Source organism: Ipomoea triloba, chromosome 13 (genome assembly GCF_003576645.1).
Source record: "Ipomoea triloba cultivar NCNSP0323 chromosome 13, ASM357664v1".
Lineage (NCBI taxonomy): Eukaryota > Viridiplantae > Streptophyta > Magnoliopsida > Solanales > Convolvulaceae > Ipomoea > Ipomoea triloba.
In genome coordinates, this window is record NC_044928.1 from 312,424 (window position 1) to 335,444 (window position 23,021).

Here is a 23,021-nt window from a genome sequence, read left to right on the forward strand (position 1 = left end):
AACCCATAAGGTTCCGGTTAAGGTTCTAGAAATTATGGAACCGGAACCGCCGGTTCCGAACCGGAACCGGACGGTTCCGGTTCCAGAACCGTGACTACTGCACGCAAATGCAGTTGGCAGTAGCCATGAAATCATAGCTACTGCCAACTGCCATGAATATATATTATATATGTAAATATATTATGGCAGTAGCCCTGAACTATATATATTACGTATTATATATATTGTAAATTATATATATTATATATTATATTAGATATTAGATATATTAGATATTATATTATATATATATTAGATATTAGATATATATATTTACGTATTATACATATTATATATTATATATATTATATACATTAGATATTATATTATATATTATACATTAGATATTTATATATTATATATTTACAAAAAAAAAAAAAAAAAAAAAAGAGGTTAGAACCGGCGGTTCTAACCGGAACCGCCGGTTCATGAACTGGAACCGGAACCTTATATTAAGGTTCCGGTTCCGGTTTGCAATATTGTGGAACCGTGAACCGCCGGTTCGGAACCGGAACCGAACCGTGGTCACGTCTAGTTGCAAGCTTGACACCACATCATCTTCCACATCAAATTGAAAGAGGCACAATTGGAGGGATAAAGATAATAAGACAATTATTAAACACATTGGACTTGTTTGGTAATAAAGTAGTTAGTTTATCAGACAATTTTAACTTGTTTGACAACTATTAATCGTTTGACTTGGTTAAACAGCTAATATGAGTGCTTAATTAATTAGCTATTTGAGAAAATAAATATAACTTTAAAAGTTATTTTGCACGTAATCCGCTATCAACTAACTAATTTACCAAACATCTTTCTATTATTGGTAAATGTTATTAGCTAGTCAAATTTACTAACTCAATCGGCTAACATCTATTCAGAGGTGGCAACAAATGTAACGTTGAATTGTGTCGTCTAGATATGTAAGATTTCAAATCGTATTCATTTTTTTTTCTAATGACGACTCCTGATCATCTGATCTGAGTGACAGCCAATGAAGGAATATAATGAAAAGTGTAATAAGCACAAATTACTATACCTAATCAATCCTTTCTGATATGTATATATAGTGATATTTTCGCTGGCCTCGAGATTAACCTCATCAAAGTTCAAACTAATTAGCTATACCAGCCATGGATTTCCCTCTACCAGCAAGCCTTATTGTTGCGGCGGCAGCTTTTATACTTGTCACCTGCTTCTTCCTCTTCCGATCCGTAACAAAGAAGGAAAAAGAATCCCCGAACCAGGCTTGGCATGGCCTATAATCGGCCATTTCCACCTCTTGGGCGGCAATGATCAAATGCCCCACAAAGTGCTGGGCGACTTGGCAGACAAATACGGGCCTTTATTCCGAATGAGGCTCGGCGCACACCAAGTTTTGGTGGCTAACGACCGAGCCCTCGCCGGCCGCCCCAAGGCCATAGCTTCGGAACACATAGGCTACAACTACTATACGCAGACTTCGGGCTGGCCCCACACAGTCCCTTCTGGCGTGAAATCCCCAAGGTGGTCATGCTGGAGTTTTTGTCCAACCGCCGCGTGGAGGCGCTCCGCCATTTCCGGGGATCGGGAGCCAAAACATTCGTCCAAGACATCTACCGAACTTGGGCGAAGGACAAGAATAATGAAACCAACGTTGTGGAGGTGGACATGAAGGATCGGAGTTGTTTGGGAAATTAATCATAGACTCCAGCCATGTTACACTTACTTTTCGGGAAACGGTACGAGGAAGTAGGGAGCGGGGTGACGGCCACGTTCAGGAGAACCTTTGAACTGCTGGGGATGTCTATTGTGGGTGATTTCCTGCCATGGTTAAGATGGTTGGACATTGGAGGGTATGAGAAGCTAGGCCATTAAGGAGAACACTAAAGAGATGGACAGGGTATAGTAATGCAAGATTGGCTACAACAACATAAAAACAAATTAAAACTACTAATAATGTAGAAGACCAACAAGTAGACTTCAATTCATGGATGCATTCCTTTCCCAAATCCATCGTAACAAAGATATTCTCAATGGTTTTGATTCTGACACCGTTGTCAAAGCCACTTGCACGGTATGCATGCATGCAAATACTCTCTTCTTAAATATAATTAATTTTAATTGTATGCTTGCCATGACCATATACTTGATTGCAGGCTTTATTGGCATGCAGCAGGTACTGATGATACAACTTCAACCATGTTAACCTGGGGACTTTCTTTAATTTTGAATAATGATAATGTGTTGGAGAAGATTCAAGGCGAGCTAGACAACATTGTCAGGAGAGAAAGGCATGTCAACGAGTCGGATCTAGGCAATTTGACTTATTTTCAAGCTGTCATCAAGGAAACTAGTTTCCGTTTATATCCTCCAGGCCCTCTCTTAATTCCACATGAAGCTATGGAAGATTGCAAGATCAATGGCTATCACGTCTTCAAGGGTACACGCGTAATGATAAATGTTTCAAAGATTCAACGCGATCCGAATTTTTGGGTAGATCCCGATGCTTTTAAACCTGAGAGATTTTTGATGGAGCACAAGGATATTGATCTGAGGGGCAATCATTTCGACCTAATCCCATTTGGTATCGGAAGAAGAATTTGCCCAGGGATGTCTTTAGCACTACAAAGTATGCAATTGGGCTTGGCTGCTGTCATTCATAGCTTTGATATAAAAAGATGTTCGGATGAACCAATTGACATGACAGATCAGAGGCTAATGGCTTGGCGGTTGGCAAAGCAACTCCACTCCAAGTTTTCCTTTCCCCACGCCTACCTTCTCATCTCTACCTTTGACTTCTTCACCTGTACGTGGATGCAGTTTCAAGGTGTTTATTTTATCAATTCGAACTATGTTATTTCATATAAGAGCATATAATAAAAATAATTAATATAGTAGAATGGAACTTTTGATGATGAATAAGATTGGAAATATGTATCCAAGAATTTCTTTTAATTTTAATGTATCCAAGAATTTCTTTTGTCCGACAAGTCTTAGAATAAGTTGGAATCTTTGAGTGATTGAAATTACCTTACATTCATGCTGGAATAGCCAAATAATGATATGTTCTCATTATACAGCCGTGAGTAGACTATCGAGGACCTTCCATCCTTGTCTACATCTGGGATGAGGAAGAAGGTTCTCATCTTCCACAACCATATAGACCATTTTGTCCACAACCTTCATAATTATGGATTCCTCTACCACAGCCATGGCTTGCTAAAGAATCGAAGAATCACTGGAAAATAAGTTGTCACCATAAATTTGTTACTTGTCAAAAAAAAGTGAACTTCTCTGACACCATGGTAAATTTGTTACTTTGGATAGAGAATGATGCACTATAATAAGAAAAATTGAATTTACCCAAAGGAATTCATAAATAAATTAATATAATTCGTTGGTATTTAACTTACCAATAGATTTCGGTAGGTACATCAATAAAATTATTAGCTGTTTGGTTCACTTATATAAAATTCTGTTTAGTTCATGCTATGTAATTTTCTTATGAAATGTAACTTAATCGCAACATAAAATTTCCCTTTCTTAGATATTCTCACTTGATTTTGTTTTTTTTTTGGTAAATCTCCGTCCGTTTAACGGTTCGGGGTCCACCCACGTTCGCCCCGGGAACTGGTCCAAGGGCAATCGTCACTTGTAGGAATTGAACCCGGGTTCTCCCAAAATTCCTCCCCACAAAAAAAGCTCACTTGCCACTTAAGCTACCCCACTGGGTTAGAATAGTTGATTTTGTAACTGTAATTCTAATAAGTAGATTGTATACTCGTTCGTTTTGATTAGAGTGTAATGCTACTTACTTCATTGTTGTCATATGATCTATATATAATAAAACTATGACGATCCAATACAAAAAGTAGCACATGTGCATGTCAAATCAGGCAATCGAATTATCCTTCCCCAATTTAATTTAACTCGTGTAAATTTGTCACAAATAATGACGCATTATTTTCGTGAAACCCGGTGATTGGTGTAGCAAAAATGAGTGATAGTGAGTGTACGGGTGTGAAATTAATATCGTCCTCAGGAAATTGGGTCTATGACACTCAATATGCAATCACAAAATTAGCCACTAGCATAAGAAGATAAACAAGAAGCTAAGCAAACGACAATAAGGTAGAACAAACACATATAGACAAGAGATAAATATAAAATAAAGAAATATGGCTCAAGCTAGGGAGCATTATCATCTAAATGTTTCACAACCTACGGGGTTAGGGAGAACAAATAACCAAAGAGTCAATCAGAAATGCACATAGGTATCCTAATCTATAAGTCACTCACGTGAGCAAATTAACAAGGATTAGAACAAGGAATTGCCTCACTTTCATGGTGTATCAATTCCAAGTCCATCAAGCACACAAAGCATCTGAAACCCCCTCAATTTTACTCATTTTCATAGGAAAATTCGGGTTTATGCAAGGGGTGACTCGAATTTATCACCCAACTCTCGTTGAGGCAAGAAATCCTTCAAATACATGACAATGAATGTGCACATCAAACATTAACAAGATTAAACACAAAACCTTCACAAACACATGAACCTTATCTAGGTTAGAGTTCTTCCCCTTTTTGCAATAATCACAAATTAAGCATCAAGATAGATAATACAACCCTAACTCAAGTCCATAAACCCTCATGATTAAATAGCATATGGAACAAAAATGCACAAGTAATAAACATAAATCTTGTAAAAGAAAAGAGATAGGGGAAAGAAAACTTCTCTAGTGAAATGGCTGCATGGTAAATCTTGAAATTTAAGTGTTAAATCTTTTATTACAAGCTTCAAATATGTTTAGAAACCTAAATCTAAGCCTAATCTAACCTAAAATTATGAAAGGAAGTGAAAGAGAGTGTCTAGGGTTCAACTGGGTCAAAACCAAGTTAAAAATGCTTAAAATGAGGTTAAATAGTGAACTGGGGATGGGTGACATGGCCACTTACATGGCCGTGTCCAAACACACTGGAAACAACCATCTTCACTGTAAATGGGGCAAAAATGCACTGCTACTTACATGGCCGTGTCACCTGACTGTGTTTTCCCATGAAATTAAAGCATAATTCGATCTGTGCAAATGCTTTGACTTCTAGGATAGTTTTAACCCCCAAAACCATTTCATTGGCCTTTTTATCTTTAAAAAAGTTGTAGCCCTTCAAGTTGGCTTTCTAATGGCGCAAGAATCACCACATTTGGACATTCCTAGGCTGAGACATTGTCAAATAACCGAACAGTGGTCAAAATGAGCGAAAATTGCAATGTCTTAATTTTTTGCTCTTCTTTTGTTTTGGTTTGCCTAAATGACTAAGACCATTGAAAACATCACTCTTGTGTTCCCTTGTAAGTGTTGCATCCATCTCCATAGCTTCATATTTGATCTCCATTTGACTCCAGTACCCACCAAAATGCATGAAAATACTCATCTTTGCTCCTAAAGTTTTCTAAACCAAACTCTTTGCAAAATAACAAAAATAACTCTAATTCTTATGAAAATTGAAATGATTAGCAAACAAAATGATCTAATAAAAAGGGAGGAAAATATTGAAAAATAAACACTTATCAGTAATATATTCATCCCACAACCGTTTGGACTGCCTTATAGGTCAACATAACCTAGAAAACAGTTTTTGCAGAATTGAATGTTAGCGGATTTCAGTTTGGGTGCACATAGCATTTTCATCTCACCACCCATCACCCATGCACCCAATTTGCATTTCACAAACCCGGTACTAAAATGCACACAACTAAAGCGTTAAGTGCATACAGTCAATGAACAACAGTAATCAGACTGAACATTTATATTCGCAGTCTCAAACACAATCCTGCCCTCTCCCTGTCTCATTTCACTACCAGGGTTCACCCAATTGGAGATCCCTTTCCAGTAAACGTGTCCTCATACTAAGCATTATACTACAATTTCAAGTGGTTGTGTTCGATTAAAATTTAGACAAAACTCACTAATCTACCCCACTCGCACCCCTCATATATATTATATATATATAATCAATTTCTGAATATCGCGAAAGGGAAAGTGGAAACATAATAAATACATTGTTGACAAATAGCAAAATGTGATGTTTATCATTGATTCCAATTCATGTGGCCTGAATTGTATTATATATAAATATCAGATAGGACTGATTGATTAGGCATCTTGAAGGAAAAATCGTTTTTGCTATAGGGCGGAGGTGGGTAATCGAGTGGTTGGGATTGTTGGACGGAGGCCAGTAAAGGACTAAAGGTCAAGTTCAACAGTTTGCGTATCGAAAATGTGATGAAGGTCTACAAGAAAATAAAGTGTAAAGGTCAAATTCAACACTCCTAATATCGAAAATGTGATGACGATCAACAATGAAATAAAGTTTACAGGCTGTATTAAAAAAAAAGTTTATAGGCTAAAAAATTGTGAGAAGGTCACATACCAGTATCGAATTCCGATAATAGGATATTGACTCTTTAAATTGCAACAGATATAAAAGTATAGAATTTGGAGTAAACAGTAAAAAGGAAAATTATAGATTGCAAATTTGCAATTCAAGTGGCCTGGATTGTGTGATGAAGATCAGACAAAGAAACTATGAGACAAAACAAGAAACGCATCCCGGGACGATAACATTTTCCTCACTTCCCCTATTCTAATTTTTTTTTCTTTCATTTTTCGCCTCTTCTCATACCCAGAGGCCGCCAGAGTGTTTTCTGTTTATTTTTCTTAGATTGGCTGGTTTATCAAAATTTTTTAATAAATTGTTATTATATTTTAAAGTAGTTATATATTTAGCTCTAAGATATTATATATGTTATTGGAAAACTTCAAATATTCATTTCCTGTATAAATATTATATAGCCATTCAAAATGGAATAATGTTAGATACCCTACCTCCAATTCATTCATCCATCATGATGTGCATAAGTTAATTGGTTACAATCTTTTTTAAAATTAACTGAGTTAGTTAATTCATGAACATAATGAATAAAAATCACATTAGAAGAAAAATATAGGAGTAAAAAATAAAAAATGTAAGTGTTAAGATCAAAATTTATCACTTATGCCAAATTAAAAGCTATAGTTACTAGAAATTTTCTTTTTTTTTATAGGCTATCATTACATTTTCGGGACGTGGAGTGCTGAATTTAGCCAAAGAGCAAAACAGATTTTTCCTTCAATCAATCCTATCTGATATGTGTATATATATTGATATGCTATTTTAGCTAGGTGACCTCAAGAGCTCATAAAACCATGGATTTAACTCTATCAAGCCTTGTAGCCGCTTTCGCTACCACTTTTGTACTAGTCACCTTCCTATACAAGCTCCTCCGTCACAAAGAAGTGAGCCCAAAAATCCCTGAACCGGGCTTCGCATGGCCTATAATCGGCCATTTCCACCTCCTCGCGGGCAATGATCGGGTGCCCCACAAAGTATTGGGCGACTTGGCAGACAAATACGGGCCTTTGTTCCAAATGAAGATGGGCGCTCATCAAGTGTTGGTGGTTAGCGACTCCCAAACCGCCAGACAATGCCTCAACGCCAACGACAGAGCCCTCGCGGGCCGCCCAAAGGCCATAGCTTCGGAGCACATAGGCTACAACTACGCCAACTTCGGGCTGGGCTCAAACACTCCGTTCTGGCGCGACGTCCGCAAGGTGGTGGTGCTAGAGTTGCTTTCCAACCGCCGCGTGGAGGCGCTCAGGCGCTTTCGGGAATCGGAAGCCAAAACATTCGTCCAAGACATCTACCGAACTTGGGCGAGGGACAAGATTAATGAATCCAACGTTGTAAAGCTGGACATGAAGGAGTGGTTTGGGAAATTAATCATAGACTCCATGTTACACCTGCTTTTTGGGCATCGGTACGAGGAAGTAGGGGGCTGGGTAAAAGAGGTATTCAGGAGAAACTTTGAACTGCTGGGGATGTTTATTGTGGGTGATTACCTGCCATGGTTAAGATGGTTGGACATAGGAGGATATGAGAAGGCCATTAAGGAGAACACTAAAGAGATGGACAGGGTAATGGAAGATTGGTTACAAGAACATAAAAGGAATAGAAATTCGAAATCAAAAGAGGAAGAAGACTTCATGGATGCATTGCTTTCCCAATTTGTTAGCAACACAGATATTCTGAATGGTTTTGATGCTGACACAGTTGTCAAAGCCACTTGCACGGTATGCGTCTGTTTCTTTCTGATAGGAACAGTTACCACTATGTCAAAGACTTATAGTTAGTAACCTGATATCAATTGTCAAAATTAAATTATCATTATGCCAACTCAATTGTAAGAATGCTAGACTTGATTCTCCAAGTCACAGCCCAACAGAATATATATTTTGTTGAGCTATATTATCCCCAACCTAACATATCCGGCTCAAAATTCATAGAAACTAAGGTTATCCTTATCCCTGTAAATCCAACACATTTTCTAAAATGAGTCCCACTTCCATATCATCTAATTTGTAAATTAAGCATTGAAACAGGCTTATGTAGATAGACATGATTTTGGCTACTAAAAATTAGCTAATTTGAGCAAGAGATAGAAAGCCCTTAGCTTGTCTCTTCCTTAAATAGGAATGCTTTTCTTTTTAATCTATGAAGTGTGGATAAGATGGTATGGATATCCACTTTTCAGTTTAACTAACTAGAGGTTTAGAAAAGATTTTTTTTTCTTTGGAGTTTCTTGTTAGTTGTTACTACCGCAGAAAAATTGCAAGAAGTGAAGAGCCCCCGCTCTGTTCCAAATGTTCCTATGTAGTTTTTATATTATTGAGAATTACAAACATAAATATGTATATAACAGAGAAAATCCAGCGAAATTGGATTGATTTGGTAATCACAGAGTTATAAGTGCCGCTTTTTTTAGTTTGAATTGGTTAGACTATTGATCACTCAAACCGCCCGACAATATTTAATAAAAAATGTTTTAAGTAAATTTATAAGTGTTTTAATTTTTTTTGGGTGCTACTTTGCTTGTTGTACCATTTTTGTGGACTTAGCCCAGTGGGCCCAGGCCTAAGGGCCATGATATATAACCACAACTATATATATCAATCAATGTCAACCTTCTTTTGAAATTGCAATCACTACATACATTGTTATGGCAAATTATGCTATGGACTCAAGTGTATGTTCACAATTTTAAAACCATATGTTCATAATTTTAGAGCTCTATGTTCACAATTTTAGATCTCAATATACAAAATTACATTACTCAATATTCACAATTTTGTTATATAGATTCAAAAATTGTGTTATACTATTGAATATAGAATTCTGAAATTGTGAGCATAAAGTTCTGTAATTGTGAATATAGAGTTCAAAATTTGTGAACATAGAATTCTAAAATTGCGAACATGGATCTGGGTCCACCTTGCAAGGTGAACCCAGGTCCATGACATAACAACCGCATTGTTATTGTATTCAAGTTGAGTTAACCAAAAAATTATCTAAGCTTTTTTTTTATTTTTTTTTAATTTTTTTTAATGCCCTACTTCATGGCAGGCTATATTGGCAGCAAGCACGGATACAACTTCAGCAACATTAACATGGGCATTATCTTTAATATTAAACAATGATAATATATTAGAGAAGATTCAAGGTGAGCTAGACAATAATGTTGGGAGAGAAAGACATGTCAATGAGTCTGACCTAAGCAATTTGATTTATCTTCAAGCGGTCATCAAGGAAACTTTACGTTTATATCCTCCGGGTCCTCTCTTAATGCCACATGAATCTACAGAAGATTGTATGATCAATGACTATCGCATCATGAAGGGTACACGCATATGGATAAATGCTTCAAAGATTCATCGTGATTCAAGTTTTTGGTCAGACCCTAATGCATTTAAACCTGAGAGATTTTTGACAAAGTATAAGGAGATTGATTTTAGGGGTAATAATTTTGAACTAATTCCATTTAGTAGTGGAAGGAGAATGTGCCCCGGGATGTCTTTAGCACTACAGAGTGTGCAATTGGGTTTGGCCAATGTCATTCATGGCTTTGATATAAAAAGGGTTTCCGATGAACTAATTGATATGACGGAGGCTTTTGGCCTATCAGTTAGCAAAGCAACTCCACTCCAAGTTCTCCTTACCCCACGCTTACCTTCTCATCTTTACCTTTGATTGCTTTTATGGTTGATGTAATTTCAAATTGTTTGAAATAAAAGAGATATGTATTTTATCATTTATAATTTTATACTATGTTATTTGATATAAACATATAAATTAAAATAATAAACTTTGGATGATGAACAAGATTGAAAGTTAGTAAGACAATTCCACTCCAAAGTCTCCTCGCCCCATGCTTGTATTCTTAATTTCTTATCCCTATCGTTGATGGTGTACATTGCGTAAACTCAATTTATGTGCAATAACTCACAAACCATAAATAAGAGGTAAATCACACTAAAATCTTTTGCAATATGGACTCAACCTTGTTCACATCTTTTGGTATTAGTGTTGATTTGTTGAACACAAAAATGTATAGCTACTCAAAGATCAAATGCTTACCACGCACTATGCAAAAAAACAAAAAACAAAAAAAATTATAGCTAGCAATGAATGTGCAACTTTATTTATTTATATTTTTGTAGCCGTAAGCGTCATGTCATGATAGAAGAATGTTGGACTCGTCATTCCAACACTACCACAAAAAAAAACACTTTTAACGTTAGTTATTTTTAAGTTACAACGTCGGTTACATTGCCTAGTAGACCTTGTAGTAGTAGTAAATAAAAAATCCGATGTATGTTATTTTTAAGGGATTGGTGTCGGTTATTTATGAAAATCTGATGTATAATTTTTAAAAAATTATTAAATAGATATGACGCCAATTTTTTAAGAAATTTGTCGTCGTATTTTTTTTAATGTGATAAAAGTGGAGAATGTCTCTAAAAGATCCTTTTAGAGTGTCCTTTTTGCCAAGATTGAAAACTATTTTCTTCCGATTGCTTGTCTTCAGAAATCGTTCATTCTGATTCCTTTCCTTCCGATTTTAATTCTTCCATATGCTTTCCTTCGGATTTTCAGTTCTTCAAGTAAAATTGAGTGAAGTCTTATGGTTTACTTCTTAAAGAAAAATGAACGATTTACAATAGGAACTGGGGGGTCTATTACGACTATACAATAAATTTGTATCATCAAAATCTATAAATAATTATTTCTAACACATTTGAGTTTTTCATACTTTTGGTCTCACGAGTATTGTAGTGATGTGTATCAAAAATGAGTGATGATGGTGAGTGTACGGGTGTGAAATGTCGTTCCGCTGAGGATTGGGGGTTATGGCACGCAATATGCAATCACAAAACTAGGCACTAGCATAAGGAGATCAACAAGAAGCTAAGCAAACGACAACAAGGTGGAACAAACACATATGAACAATAGATAAATACAAAATAAAGAAATAGGACTCAAGTTAGGGGACGACACTACCATCTAAATGCTTCAACAACCTACGGGGTTAGGGAGAACAATTAACCAAGGAATTAAGAGGGAATGCACGTAGTAATCCTAGTCTAAAACCCCAATTGTAAGCAAATAAATAAGGATTAGAGCAAGGATTGCTCCACTTTCATAGTGTATCAATCCTAGCTCTTAAAGCACATAAGCATTTTAAAGCCCCCAATTTCCCCTATTTTCATGGGAAGAAATCGGGTTTATGCAAGGGGTGGCTTGGAATCTTGACCCAACTCTCATTGTGACCAAGTGATAAGTGCTCATTTGTCTATATTTTTCTCCCTTTCACTAAGTCATTTTGTTTATATATCATTCCAATTTTCATGAGAATTAGTGCTTATTTGTGTTATTTTGCAAGGAGTATGAGTTGGAAAGCATTGGAAGCAAAGACGGTGATTTTCATGCAGTTTGGATTGCATTTGTAGTCAATGGGAGTCAAGGAGAAGCTATGGAGATGAGTGCAACACTTACAAGGGAGCCTAAGAGTTGTATTTTCAATGGTATTGGTCATTTGGGCAAGCTAAAACAAAAGAGAAGCAAAAGGTCAAGGTTTTGAAATTTCTGCACGTCGACATCTTAGTCATTGGACGATATCTCGGCCTATAAATATCCAAATTGAGTGATTCTTATTTCATTGGAACGAAGACTCAAAGAGCTACAACTATCATGAAGACATTAAAGCTTAAAAAGGAAGACAAAGGGGTCAAAATCGTCCAAACATACAGATTTCGTCCAAATCTGCCACTGTTCAGTATTTTGACCATATCTCAGCCTAGGAATGTCCAAATGAAGTAATTCTTGCGCCATTGGAAAGACAACTTGAAGGGCTACAACTTTGTTGAAGACTACAAAGGCTAATGAAGTGTTTTTGAGGGTGAAAAAGAGCCTAGAAGTCAAAGCAGAGTCACAGAATTCTGCTTACACAATGAGAATGCACTGTAATTCGCCAAAATGAAATGGGCACTGACACGGCCGTTTGGGTGGCCGTTTGGCCCATGCTCTGTTATTATTTAAGCTCGTTTTGAGCATTTTGAACTCGATTTTGACCCATGGTTGAATCCTAAACACTCCCATTCACTCCCTTTCATATTTTTAGGTTAGATTAGGCTTAGATTTATGTATTTTAACACTTTTGGAGCTTGTAATCTTGGATTTGAAGCTTGGATTTCAAGATTCCACCACCCATTTCAATAGAGAAGCTTTCTTTCCCTTATCTCTTTCCTTTTGCAAGATTTATGTTTATTACTTGTGTTTTTGTGTTCTTTATGCTATTTAATCATGAGTAGTTAGTAATAATTTTGTATTTTGATGTAAAAGTATTATATTTTTCATCAAAAATATTACATTTTCATAATAAGTAATGTTCACCTTACTTATAAGGAAAAATATAATACTTTTGAAGAAAAATGTAATACTTTCAAATCGAAATGTAAAAGTATTACATTTACTATTATAAGTAACAAAAATTTTATTCCTAATTAGTATTATATTTGAGCATATAAGTATGACATGTGTGATCCTCAAAAAAAAAAAAAATGACATCTGTGCGTATAAGCATTACATTTTCACATTAACTTGACCCGTCTCACGGTGAGACAGTCTCACACAAGTTTTTACCTTTTGTCTGACCTCTTTGATAACGAAAAAAATTATAGAAATATGTATATATACTAGTGTAAACTCACTTTATTTTTTGAATGTAAAATAAAAGGCTCCTTCAAAAAATTGTCAACCCTATAATGGATATATAAAACAAAACTTTCTAAAAAAAAACAGAACTTTTATAAAAATTTTCAAAAAAGTAGTCAAATAACGCGGTTGCACGACTACACGAGGGACGGCACCTATATTCAATATTATGTAGTTTGAAAAAGAAAATGATACTTGCACACATATATAATTTGAATACGAATTGAATTCAATCATCATATAATTCATTTAGTTTGAAGTTTATGTAATTTTTAGCTAAAAGGAGGGATAGGTTAAAATCACAACAACAAAAATAAAAAATAAATATAAATTATTAAAGTTAGTAAATAGAATTAAATTATTAAAACTTTAATAAATAGAATTAAATTATTAAAAAAGTATAAAAAGAAATAAATTTACAAAGAGGAATTTAGTTGAGCTACGGGAAGCTGATATCAGTGATATGGGCATGAAAAAAAAACTCAACTTTCTGACAAGTAGTTGGACTTTAGGCAAAGGAAACTCAAAACCGATAAGCCGTCTATCTTGAAAATATTGGTTTTGCAACCTACTCGCACGTGACTCATGTTTCACGCAATCTTGTATTTAAGTTTTTTTTTTTTTTTTTTTTTGAGAAATTGTATTTAAGTTAGTATGCAACATTATATTAACATTAAAAGTTATTACATGTTTTTTTTTTTTTTTTGAAGAAGAAAAAAGTTATTACATGTTTTTAATTATGTATTATGTACAAATAATTATATCGTGAAGATTTATGTTATATTTGATTCCCAACATAAGTGGTTTATTGTTCTTGATTTGATTAAATTAGCCATATAATTAAGTAACTTATATTTTGGTCTATTTTATTGTAATTTTTCATCGTATAAAATCACAAAGTGATCGAAATTTACTGAGAACACACTATTAATTAGTTTCTTAATTTAACCACTCAAAAAAGATTTATATTACACTACGGATACATATTCATAAAAATAATATTAGATATTTATATATAAAAAAAGGTCAAATTTATAAAACTAAAATCATAAAAAATGACACAAATTTATCAATATCACTTAAATAGTTAGATCGGTGGCCGCCAGACATGAGCTGAGCATTCTTTTCTCCCAAGAAGATAGCCGTGTAATGGTCTAGATTTTTGAAATTGACGCCAAAGATCAGACATACAACATTGGACCCTTCCTTGTCTGTATTTGTAAGCAATATAATCTACAAATTAAAGTAGCTATATAGGTGACCACAATCTTCACATACAATCCAAATTAAACCATGGATTTCACTCTGCCATCCATTGTAGCACCTTTTGCTACCACTCTTCTACTCGTCGTTCTTATCTACCACTTTTTATTTCATAAAAGGTCCAGCCAAAAACCACCGGAAGCCGGCGGCGCATGGCCAATAATCGGCCATCTCCACCTCCTCGCCGCCCCACGGCCAGCCTTCAAAATCTTGGCCGACATGGCGGACAAATACGGGCCTATTTTCCGATTAAGGCTGGGCGCGCATCAAGTCCTGGTGGTTAGCAACTCGCAAATCGCCAAAGAATGTTTTACCACCAACGACAGGGCTCTCGCTAGCCGTCCCAAGGCCATAGCTTCGGAGATCATGGGATACAACTACGCCATGCTTGGGCTAGCTCCGTACGGACACTACTGGCGCCATGCCCGAAAGGTTGTCATGCTCGAGCTGCTCTCCAACCGCCGTCTCGAGGCGCTCCGACGGGTTTGGGAATCGGAAGTAAGATCATTTACCCAAGAAATCTACGGAAGGTGGGTGAGGGATAAGGATAATGAATCCGAGGATGTAAAGCTGGACATGAAGGAGTGGTTTGGGAAACTAACCATGGACATCATGACAAAGATTCTTTTTGGGCAGCGGTACGATGAAGAAGGAAACCAGACAGTAGTGACGATTAGGAGATTCTTTGACCTTCTGGGGGCGTTTGTTGTGGGTGATTATCTGCCATGGCTAAGATGGATGGACATAGGAGGGCATGAGAAGGCCATGAAGGAGACAGCCAAAGAGATGGACAGTTTAGTGGAAGGTTGGTTACAAGAACATAAAAGGAAAAGAGACACGAAACCTAAAGAGGAAGAAGACTTCATGGATGGATTGCTGTCCAGTTTTGGGGATGCCAATGATATTCCAAAGGATTTTGGAGCCGACACAATTGTGAAAGCTACTTGCATGGTATGTCACTCTTCTGTTGTTTTGTTTCATCATGTGTTTTCTCTGTCACTATATGTGTTGTGTTTTGTCAATTAATTATGTTCTTCTTTAATCTTTATGGCAGGCTATGTTATCGGCCGGTACAGATACAACTACGATAACATTAATATGGGCCCTCTCTTTAGTATTGAACAATTATACTGTGTTAGAGAAGATCCAAGCTGAGCTAGACACTCATGTCGGGAGAGAAAGGCACATCAACCACTCCGACCTAAACAACTTGACTTATCTTCAAGCAGTTGTGAAAGAAACTTTACGTTTATATCCTGCAGGTCCTCTAGCGCTGCCACACGAATTTATAGACGATTGCATTATAAATGGCTACCACGTCCCAAAGGGTACACGTGTATTGGTGAATGTTTCTAAGGTACATCAAGATCCAGATTTTTGGTCAGATCCCAATGCTTTTAGGCCAGAGAGATTCTTGAGTGAGCATAACAAGATTGACGTTAAGGGCAATGATTTTGAGTTAATTCCATTTAGCAGTGGGAGGAGAATGTGTCCTGGAACATCTTTAGCAATCCAAGTTATGGAGTTCATTTTAGCTAGTCTTATTCAAGGTTTTGATTTAAAAAGGATTTCTGATATGCCTATTGACATGACAGATGGTGTGGGACTAACGAATATGAAAGCAACTCCACTCTTTGCTTCTCTAACCCCACGCCTGCCTTCGCACCTTTATAATTGAGTTGGTTATTATATTTATATAGGTTCTCTCCTTTAATTTATGTAAGCACAAGTTTCGTGTCCTTTGACATAAGGGACAAACCAATGCCATTCCTAAAGGTAATAAGGAAGAAGGGTGTTTACCACTTTCTTTTACAGTATGCTAGTGATAATATCAGATTATATCTAAATTGCTCCAATAAACTTATTCCTTGTCTGTACATTTAAAATTGACTGTCTTTATAGATGTATTGGTGTGTCATCATTTCAATAATTTTGTTCATTGTATAGACTAGTTGCGTACTTATGATATCATCTGTAGAATAAATCTCGGAACCATGTCCAAAGAGCTTATACGATTCATCCCCGCTCTGCTAATCAGGTGGCTCATCTTTTAGCTAGAGATGCTAGTAGTGTGCTGGGTGCTCGGTTTTGGTTTGATACCGGCCCCTCGTTTATTTTTCAGGCTCTTTGTAATGACCTTATGAGTTTATAAAATTTGTGTGTTTTCTCAAAAAAAAAATACGATTCATCCCCGTGTGTCTAGTATATGGTTGCTGTTGTGACTTTGAATGCACTAGCAATGTATTGATGAACATATATATAACATATAATATATAATTATAAATGTACACTCAAATTATCAACTTAGACTTTAAATTGAAATGAAATACATCATTCAATTTCATATCAAAACTAACTCTATTTAAATTGTTCGCCACCTGATAAAAGGAGAATATGGTCCTTTCTTAGACCATTTCAAAAACTAACCAGCCTACACACGTGAGAGGGTCCCTTCAATTTAGTGCTCAAGTAAAGCATCATTTATAATTTTGAATGAAAAAATGCTTTTAAACCTCCTAATTTTTCTTCCTGACATGACTTATAAATCATTGGATGCATGAATTGACTTACCCTACCAATTTTTAATAAAGATTAATGTATCTAATTAAATAGTGCAACATTAAGAGATGAAATTAAAAAGGGAACATTTTTAGGGGTGAATAACAATATTACTTTTTTGAATTAAACTGTAGTAAAATTAAAATGATAATTTGGTATTTCTATAATAAAACTAATGTATGTGTGTGAAAAAATGATGCAACAGTAATCGCGATAGTCAATAATATTCGTTATGCAATAGTAGCATTTGGAAAACAATTCATATGTTTCAATGAATTCAATATACTGCCCCTATCTTTTCTTTTGATAAAATATCTCTAAGCAATTTTAGCATCTAACAATTTTTCCTTGGCATCATCTTTTTGCTCATCTATTTGAGTTTGTTTTGTAATGAATTTTTCAAGAGCACTTTTTTGATATTGAGTTAATTGCTCAATTCTTCTTTTCTTTTTACGCTTCTCAGACCCAGATGTATATTTTCTAGAAGACATAATTATAAAATCCTAAGAAAAAAAAGAATTTATTTAGAAACTCTATGAATAAATAATTAATCAAGAAACAAATTCTTAAAACAATAAACAAAAATTATAAAAAAAAATACGTAATTTTAATTCCATGTTAAGAGAATTGAAGATCTTGAGACTTGAGTGTTTGTGTGATCAAGAAAAATTGAAGAATCAGTTGAGTTGCGGTCTACGATCTACGAAATTACCTGACGGTAAATATTGTTACCGGAGTATATTTGATAAACGAGTATAATAGTTGAGTACCATTGTAAGTGAGTACATAGTGTTGTGTGTTAGAAACAGAGTGTCCCTCCTTTCCTCCTACAACATGGTTCTTTTTATAAAAGTGTTCTGAGCTTGTAACGGCTGATTAATATCTACACTAAGTGCAGGTAATGACTCCAAGGAGCCATTGGAGTAACTCCTCTTCAATGTGTCCTTCTTGTGTAACGGATGACTGTTACTGAGCCTGTCTGTCTTCTTGTGGTTTGGGTCAGGTACTGCATGCCCAATTATCCTGTCACCAGCCCCCCTTACTCCCCAGTTCGCGAGTGTAGCTGAGTCAACTAGGGAGTAATAATAGTGTAGAAGCGAGATGAATAAGTTTTTTTTTTTTTTGAAAGGTAGGCCGAGGCAGGGCCTCGGTCAATTTTGGCCGGGGCAAGGTCATGACCCCTTTGGCCGAGGCATGACTTTGGCCGATTTTGGCCGAGGCACGGGGCCTCGGCTAATTTTGTATCTTCAGGTGGTGAGGTTCGAAATTCAAAAAAGATAAATCTTGAGCGACAATTAAAACGTTGGAGTCCCCAAGAAATTAATTGTGCCGTCAATTTTTTGAGAAAACCCAAGTCCAGCATAAAAATTATCTGGTCAACTTGTTCACAAAAATCGTTGGTCAGATTAATTTACCATGCAAATGCCATCTTCCGCTTTAGAGAAAGAATTAATATTTTGACTCGACTCATGCAAATAATTCAAATGAGAATTCCCAGGAGCAAAACACCCCGTCGACGACCCTCTTGGAGATCCCCGATCTGCGCAACTCACATTAAATGCATTCACTCCCGAGCAGGGTTTACGATGTCATCAACTCCAATGGTGCAGGCCTCCATCCACGCTCCGCCGACGGGGAACCACGATCATCATGAGAACGCCGGCAAGATCACAGAAACACGAACTTCATGTATAATGTTGTTTTTTCTGCTCTTGGAAGACTAAAGCAGATTCAACATATTCATGAACTTTACGAGAAGATGAAGAAGGCTGGTATATCACCAGACTTATTCACTTATAACATTTTAATATCTAACTTTGGCAGAGCTGGAAGAGTTGAAGAAGCTGTCAACATATTTGAAGAACTTGAGAATAGTAATTTGATGTTCCAGTAGTCTTGAGAATAGTAATTGGAAGCCTGATTAGCCTCAAGTGAATATTCCCTACCCAAGCACAGGTCATTACTATCTTCACACCAATCGAAGGTAGTGGAGAAACATTACAACGGCCTATACCAGAAGATGCTATGCCACCCTCAGCACATGATTTTCTAATAATATCATTGGGAAAAAAGCTTTGAGAAACACTTATAATCCCAGTACAAGGACCACTAACATTAGAATTTGTGCTGGTACTGGAATAGGGTTGGAGCAACTCACACTTGACAAGCCTTGATGAACTATTGTTTTCTCAGCACTCAATGAACAGGCATTACTAACGTCTCTGACCAAGAAAAGACTATCTGGAGACTCTTTGCTTACCGAGGCGGAGGCATTTTCCGCCTCGGCACAGAGCCGAAGCTTCACCTCGGTACAGGGCCGAGGGGATTTTCACCTCGGCATAGGGCCGAGGTGATGCGCGTGTCTTTCCTCGGCTCAGAGCCGAGGTGGTGACACCCACCTCGGCACAGGGCCGAGGTGATGTGCGTGTTTTTCCTCGGCTCAGAGCCGAGGTGGTGACACCCACCTCGGCACAGGGCCGAGGTGATGCGCGTGTTTCTCCTCGGCTCTGAGCCGAGGTGGTGACACCCACCTCGGCACAAGGCCGAGGTGATGCGCGTGTTTCTCCTCGGCTCAGAGCCGAGGTGGTGACACCCACCTCGGCACAGGGCCGAGGTGATGCGCGTGTTTTTCCTCGGCTCAGAGCCGAGGTGGTGACACCCACCTCGGCACAGGGCCGAGGTGATGCGCGTGTTTCTCCTCGGCTCAGAGCCGAGGTGGTGACACCCACCTCGGCACAAGGCCGAGGTGATGCGCGTGTTTCTCCTCGGCTCAGAGCCGAGGTGGTGACACCCACCTCGGCACAAGGCCGAGGTGATGCGCGTGTTTCTCCTCGGCTCAGAGCCGAGGTGGTGACACCCACCTCGGCACAAGGCCGAGGTGATGCGCGTGTTTCTCCTCGGCTCAGAGCCGAGGTGGTGACACCCACCTCGGCACAAGGCCGAGGTGATGCGCGTGTTTCTCCTCGGCTCAGAGCCGAGGTGGTGACACCCACCTCGGCACAAGGCCGAGGTGATGCGCGTGTTTCTCCTCGGCTCAGAGCCGAGGTGGTGACACCCACCTCGGCACAAGGCCGAGGTGATGCGCGTGTTTCTCCTCGGCTCAGAGCCGAGGTGGTGACACCCACCTCGGCACAAGGCCGAGGTGATGCGCGTGTTTCTCCTCGGCTCAGAGCCGAGGTGGTGACACCCACCTCGGCACAGGGCCGAGGTGATGCGCGTGTTTCTCCTCGGCTCAGAGCCGAGGTGGTGACACCCACCTCGGCACAGGGCCGAGGTGATGCGCGTGTTTCTCCTCGGCTCAGAGCCGAGGTGGTGACACCCACCTCGGCACAGGGCCGAGGTGATGCGCGTGTTTCTCCTCGGCTCAGAGCCGAGGTGGTGACACCCACCTCGGCACAGGGCCGAGGTGATGCGCGTGTTTTTCCTCGGCTCAGAGCCGAGGTGGTGACACCCACCTCGGCACAGGGCCGAGGTGATGCGCTTGTTTTTCCTCGGCTCAGAGCCGAGGTGGTGACACCCACCTCGGCACAGGGCCGAGGTGATGCGCGTGTTTCTCCTTGGCTCTGAGCCGAGGTGGTGACACCCACCTCGGCACAAGGCCGAGGTTGGTTCGCGTGTTTCTCCTCGGCTCTGAGCCGAGGTGGTGACACCCCAATTTAATTTAATTTAATTTTTTTTTTCGAAACAGATTACCGGAAACCTACTCATAGTTCACGAATGGGACTTTTGTTGTTGGAGCAGAGTCGCGAATTAGAGGAGCTAGAGCCGGCTGAGTCTGGAGTTGCGAATGGATGCCAGTCGCCATTCTATGCTGTGGAGCATGGGTCGAGAAGCTGCTCAATAATCTCCATGTCCAACAATGTAAGCCTATAACAGCAGGCATACAGCATGATGGACAACCGGACCCAACACCGACGTGTTCGGAACGCCGCCGTGGCCGAGGAGCTCCACGGCCCTGGCAAGGCCGAGGTGCGACCTCGGCAGTTACGGCTGAGGCGCGGCCTCGGCTGTTATGGATTATTTATTTATTTTGTTTTTTTTTTTGCCGCATCTTCTAAGACTTTTGAGAGAGAAAGGAAGCCTGAACTGAGAATACCTGTAAAGCTTGTATCTCATAATTTTTACGGGATCGACGACGCGATCGAAAAGTCTATGGATTGTGATAAGTCATTCCCCATGCTTCAGCCTCCTTGTGGAAGTGTTATTTGAACTATTCAGCCTTCTTCATGGAGTTTAGTTCGAGTTGGCAGTGCCAGGCACGCGGCAACGACGACAGAGAGATGAGTGAAGGAGAGTTATATGGCGATGGGGACGGGAAGTGAACTTGGTCTTGAAGAAACAAGAAGAGGTTTCTTGCCGGAGCTAGCAATCTTGATGGTGAGGGACATGGGATCAACGACAGGATTCCATTAACACACTAATGTCTTGCTTCTTTGGCCATGAATTACTAAAAACTCTGAAACTCCCATGAGCTCAAAGGAATTGAAGGTCGTAAAGGCTTTACTACACTGCCATCCCCAATTTAAAATTATTTAGATGCTCAAACTATGCATCTTCTTCTTCAACAGTGGGCCTCACTGACAATGCTTCACATCTTACTGTATTGACTTCATCTTACTGGACCTTGTTTCATTAGGAAACTCCAAAAAGAAGATCCATCATTGATATCAAACTAAGATCTGAAGAATTCATCAGAACCACAATAATAATGATCTCTTCAAGGGATTTGGCTGAACTATCAACTCCAAGTCCCAAACTTTTTCTCAAATTAGAGAAGTAATTCAATTCACTGGAAAATAAGAGCAACATTTGCACCAACACCAAACAGAGGATGGAATCTTTTAGCCTGTCAACTATGGTTATCTGAAATCTGGTTAGCAAACAACGGAATCAACCTACTATGGAATTTTTTATTTTATTATTTTGGAGGAGAGGCGAAGCCCGGCCTCAGCCAGGGTTGCCATGGCGCAGCATGGCCGAGGGCTGAACTCGACCATGGTGGTCGAGGCGCGGCTTCGGCTTTGGTTGCCGAGGCGCGACCTCAGCCATGGTTCCAAACAATCTCCACCATTAGTGATCGCCAGAAAAATATGAGGACTCCGGCAGGAAACTCCAGTCACCCACCAAACCAAATATAGGAGACAAGGCCACTGGAAGGAACATAGCATACTCCAGAGACCACAATCTCCGCCACCATAAATCTCTTCCATTTCAGTCCAGCTATCTCAGTTCAAAAGGTTCATAAATGGGGAGGAAAATTGGAAGCATCTCGGTCACAACCAATCACCAGAAAAGAACTCCAAACACACTCAACATGAAATCTCAAAGGCCAGCCGCGACTGAGGCGGATTTGGCCGAGGCGTGACCTCGGCCATGCGTATTTTTTTATTGTTTTTTTTTTTGCGCTTTTTTTTTTCCTTCTTGCGTGCTCATAGCTTACTTTGGTCAACCATTCTTTTAGCAACTTTGCGCCTCAGAGGCGTGCTTTGTCACTTGGTGACGAGATGAGGTGCCTCAGCACATGTTGCCGAGGAGGGTGCCGAGGTGTGGACCTTGGCACCAAGTGACGAGGCGAGGTAAGGTGCCTCGTTTATTTATTTATTTATCTTATTTAACTAAGAGCATACCTAGGTCGAGGCGCGATCGAGGCCTTGAATTGTTGCTGAGGCGGTCTCGGCCTTGTATTTGATCTCTCTTCGTGAGGACTCCACCTCTACTCTTGAGGAGGCGGTAGTGGGGCCTGAGCGTGACCTCCATCCACGATTGTTGTTGAGCTGACTACAAAGATTTTCCTGCGGCCATGGTTGCCGTTGCAGCTCAAGTAACGAGAACCACGGGAGCTGCTAGATCCTGATCGAGCCATCTCCATTGATAAGTTCATGTTCTGTAGTATGTAGAGCTTGCTTGAGATTTGATCTCAGGTCTCAATGAAAGCACCAATGACGGTAAATATTGTTACCGAAGTATATTTGATAAACGAGTATAATAGTTGAGTACCATTGTAAGTGAGTACATAGTGTTGTGTG

The 23,021-nt window shown here is 38.8% G+C and overlaps 3 protein-coding genes across 3 annotated transcripts; all 3 read left to right on the plus strand.

Annotated features, from left to right (window-relative positions):
- The first annotated feature begins 1,734 nt into the window (after nucleotides 1-1,734).
- Nucleotides 1,735-2,898, plus strand: LOC116002275 (xanthotoxin 5-hydroxylase CYP82C4-like). The gene is made up of 2 exons (XM_031242378.1): nucleotides 1,735-1,874; nucleotides 2,178-2,898. Exons 1-2 carry the CDS (start codon nucleotides 1,735-1,737, stop codon nucleotides 2,896-2,898), a joined length of 861 nt encoding a protein of 286 aa, XP_031098238.1.
- Nucleotides 2,899-7,211: 4,313 nt separating this feature from the next.
- Nucleotides 7,212-10,222, plus strand: LOC116001629 (cytochrome P450 CYP82D47-like). Its single transcript, XM_031241521.1, has 2 exons — nucleotides 7,212-8,195; nucleotides 9,526-10,222. The coding sequence occupies exons 1-2, from the start codon at nucleotides 7,272-7,274 to the stop codon at nucleotides 10,147-10,149; spliced, it is 1,548 nt and encodes a 515-aa protein (XP_031097381.1). The 5' UTR covers nucleotides 7,212-7,271; the 3' UTR covers nucleotides 10,150-10,222.
- Nucleotides 10,223-14,315: 4,093 nt separating this feature from the next.
- LOC116001646 (cytochrome P450 CYP82D47-like) lies at nucleotides 14,316-16,380 on the plus strand. The gene is made up of 2 exons (XM_031241542.1): nucleotides 14,316-15,387; nucleotides 15,491-16,380. The coding sequence occupies exons 1-2, from the start codon at nucleotides 14,467-14,469 to the stop codon at nucleotides 16,112-16,114; spliced, it is 1,545 nt and encodes a 514-aa protein (XP_031097402.1). The 5' UTR covers nucleotides 14,316-14,466; the 3' UTR covers nucleotides 16,115-16,380.
- The last annotated feature ends 6,641 nt before the right edge of the window (nucleotides 16,381-23,021 follow it).

Coding starts and splice junctions, on each gene's coding strand:
- LOC116002275 (XM_031242378.1), top strand. CDS start 1,735: ATGTTACACTTACTTTTCGGGAAACGGTACGAGGAAGTAGGGAGCGGG. Junction 1,875..2,177: donor AGATGGTTGGACATTGGAGG/GTATGAGAAGCT, acceptor ACTTGATTGCAG/GCTTTATTGGCATGCAGCAG.
- LOC116001629 (XM_031241521.1), top strand. CDS start 7,272: ATGGATTTAACTCTATCAAGCCTTGTAGCCGCTTTCGCTACCACTTTT. Junction 8,196..9,525: donor TTGTCAAAGCCACTTGCACG/GTATGCGTCTGT, acceptor ACTTCATGGCAG/GCTATATTGGCAGCAAGCAC.
- LOC116001646 (XM_031241542.1), top strand. CDS start 14,467: ATGGATTTCACTCTGCCATCCATTGTAGCACCTTTTGCTACCACTCTT. Junction 15,388..15,490: donor TTGTGAAAGCTACTTGCATG/GTATGTCACTCT, acceptor TCTTTATGGCAG/GCTATGTTATCGGCCGGTAC.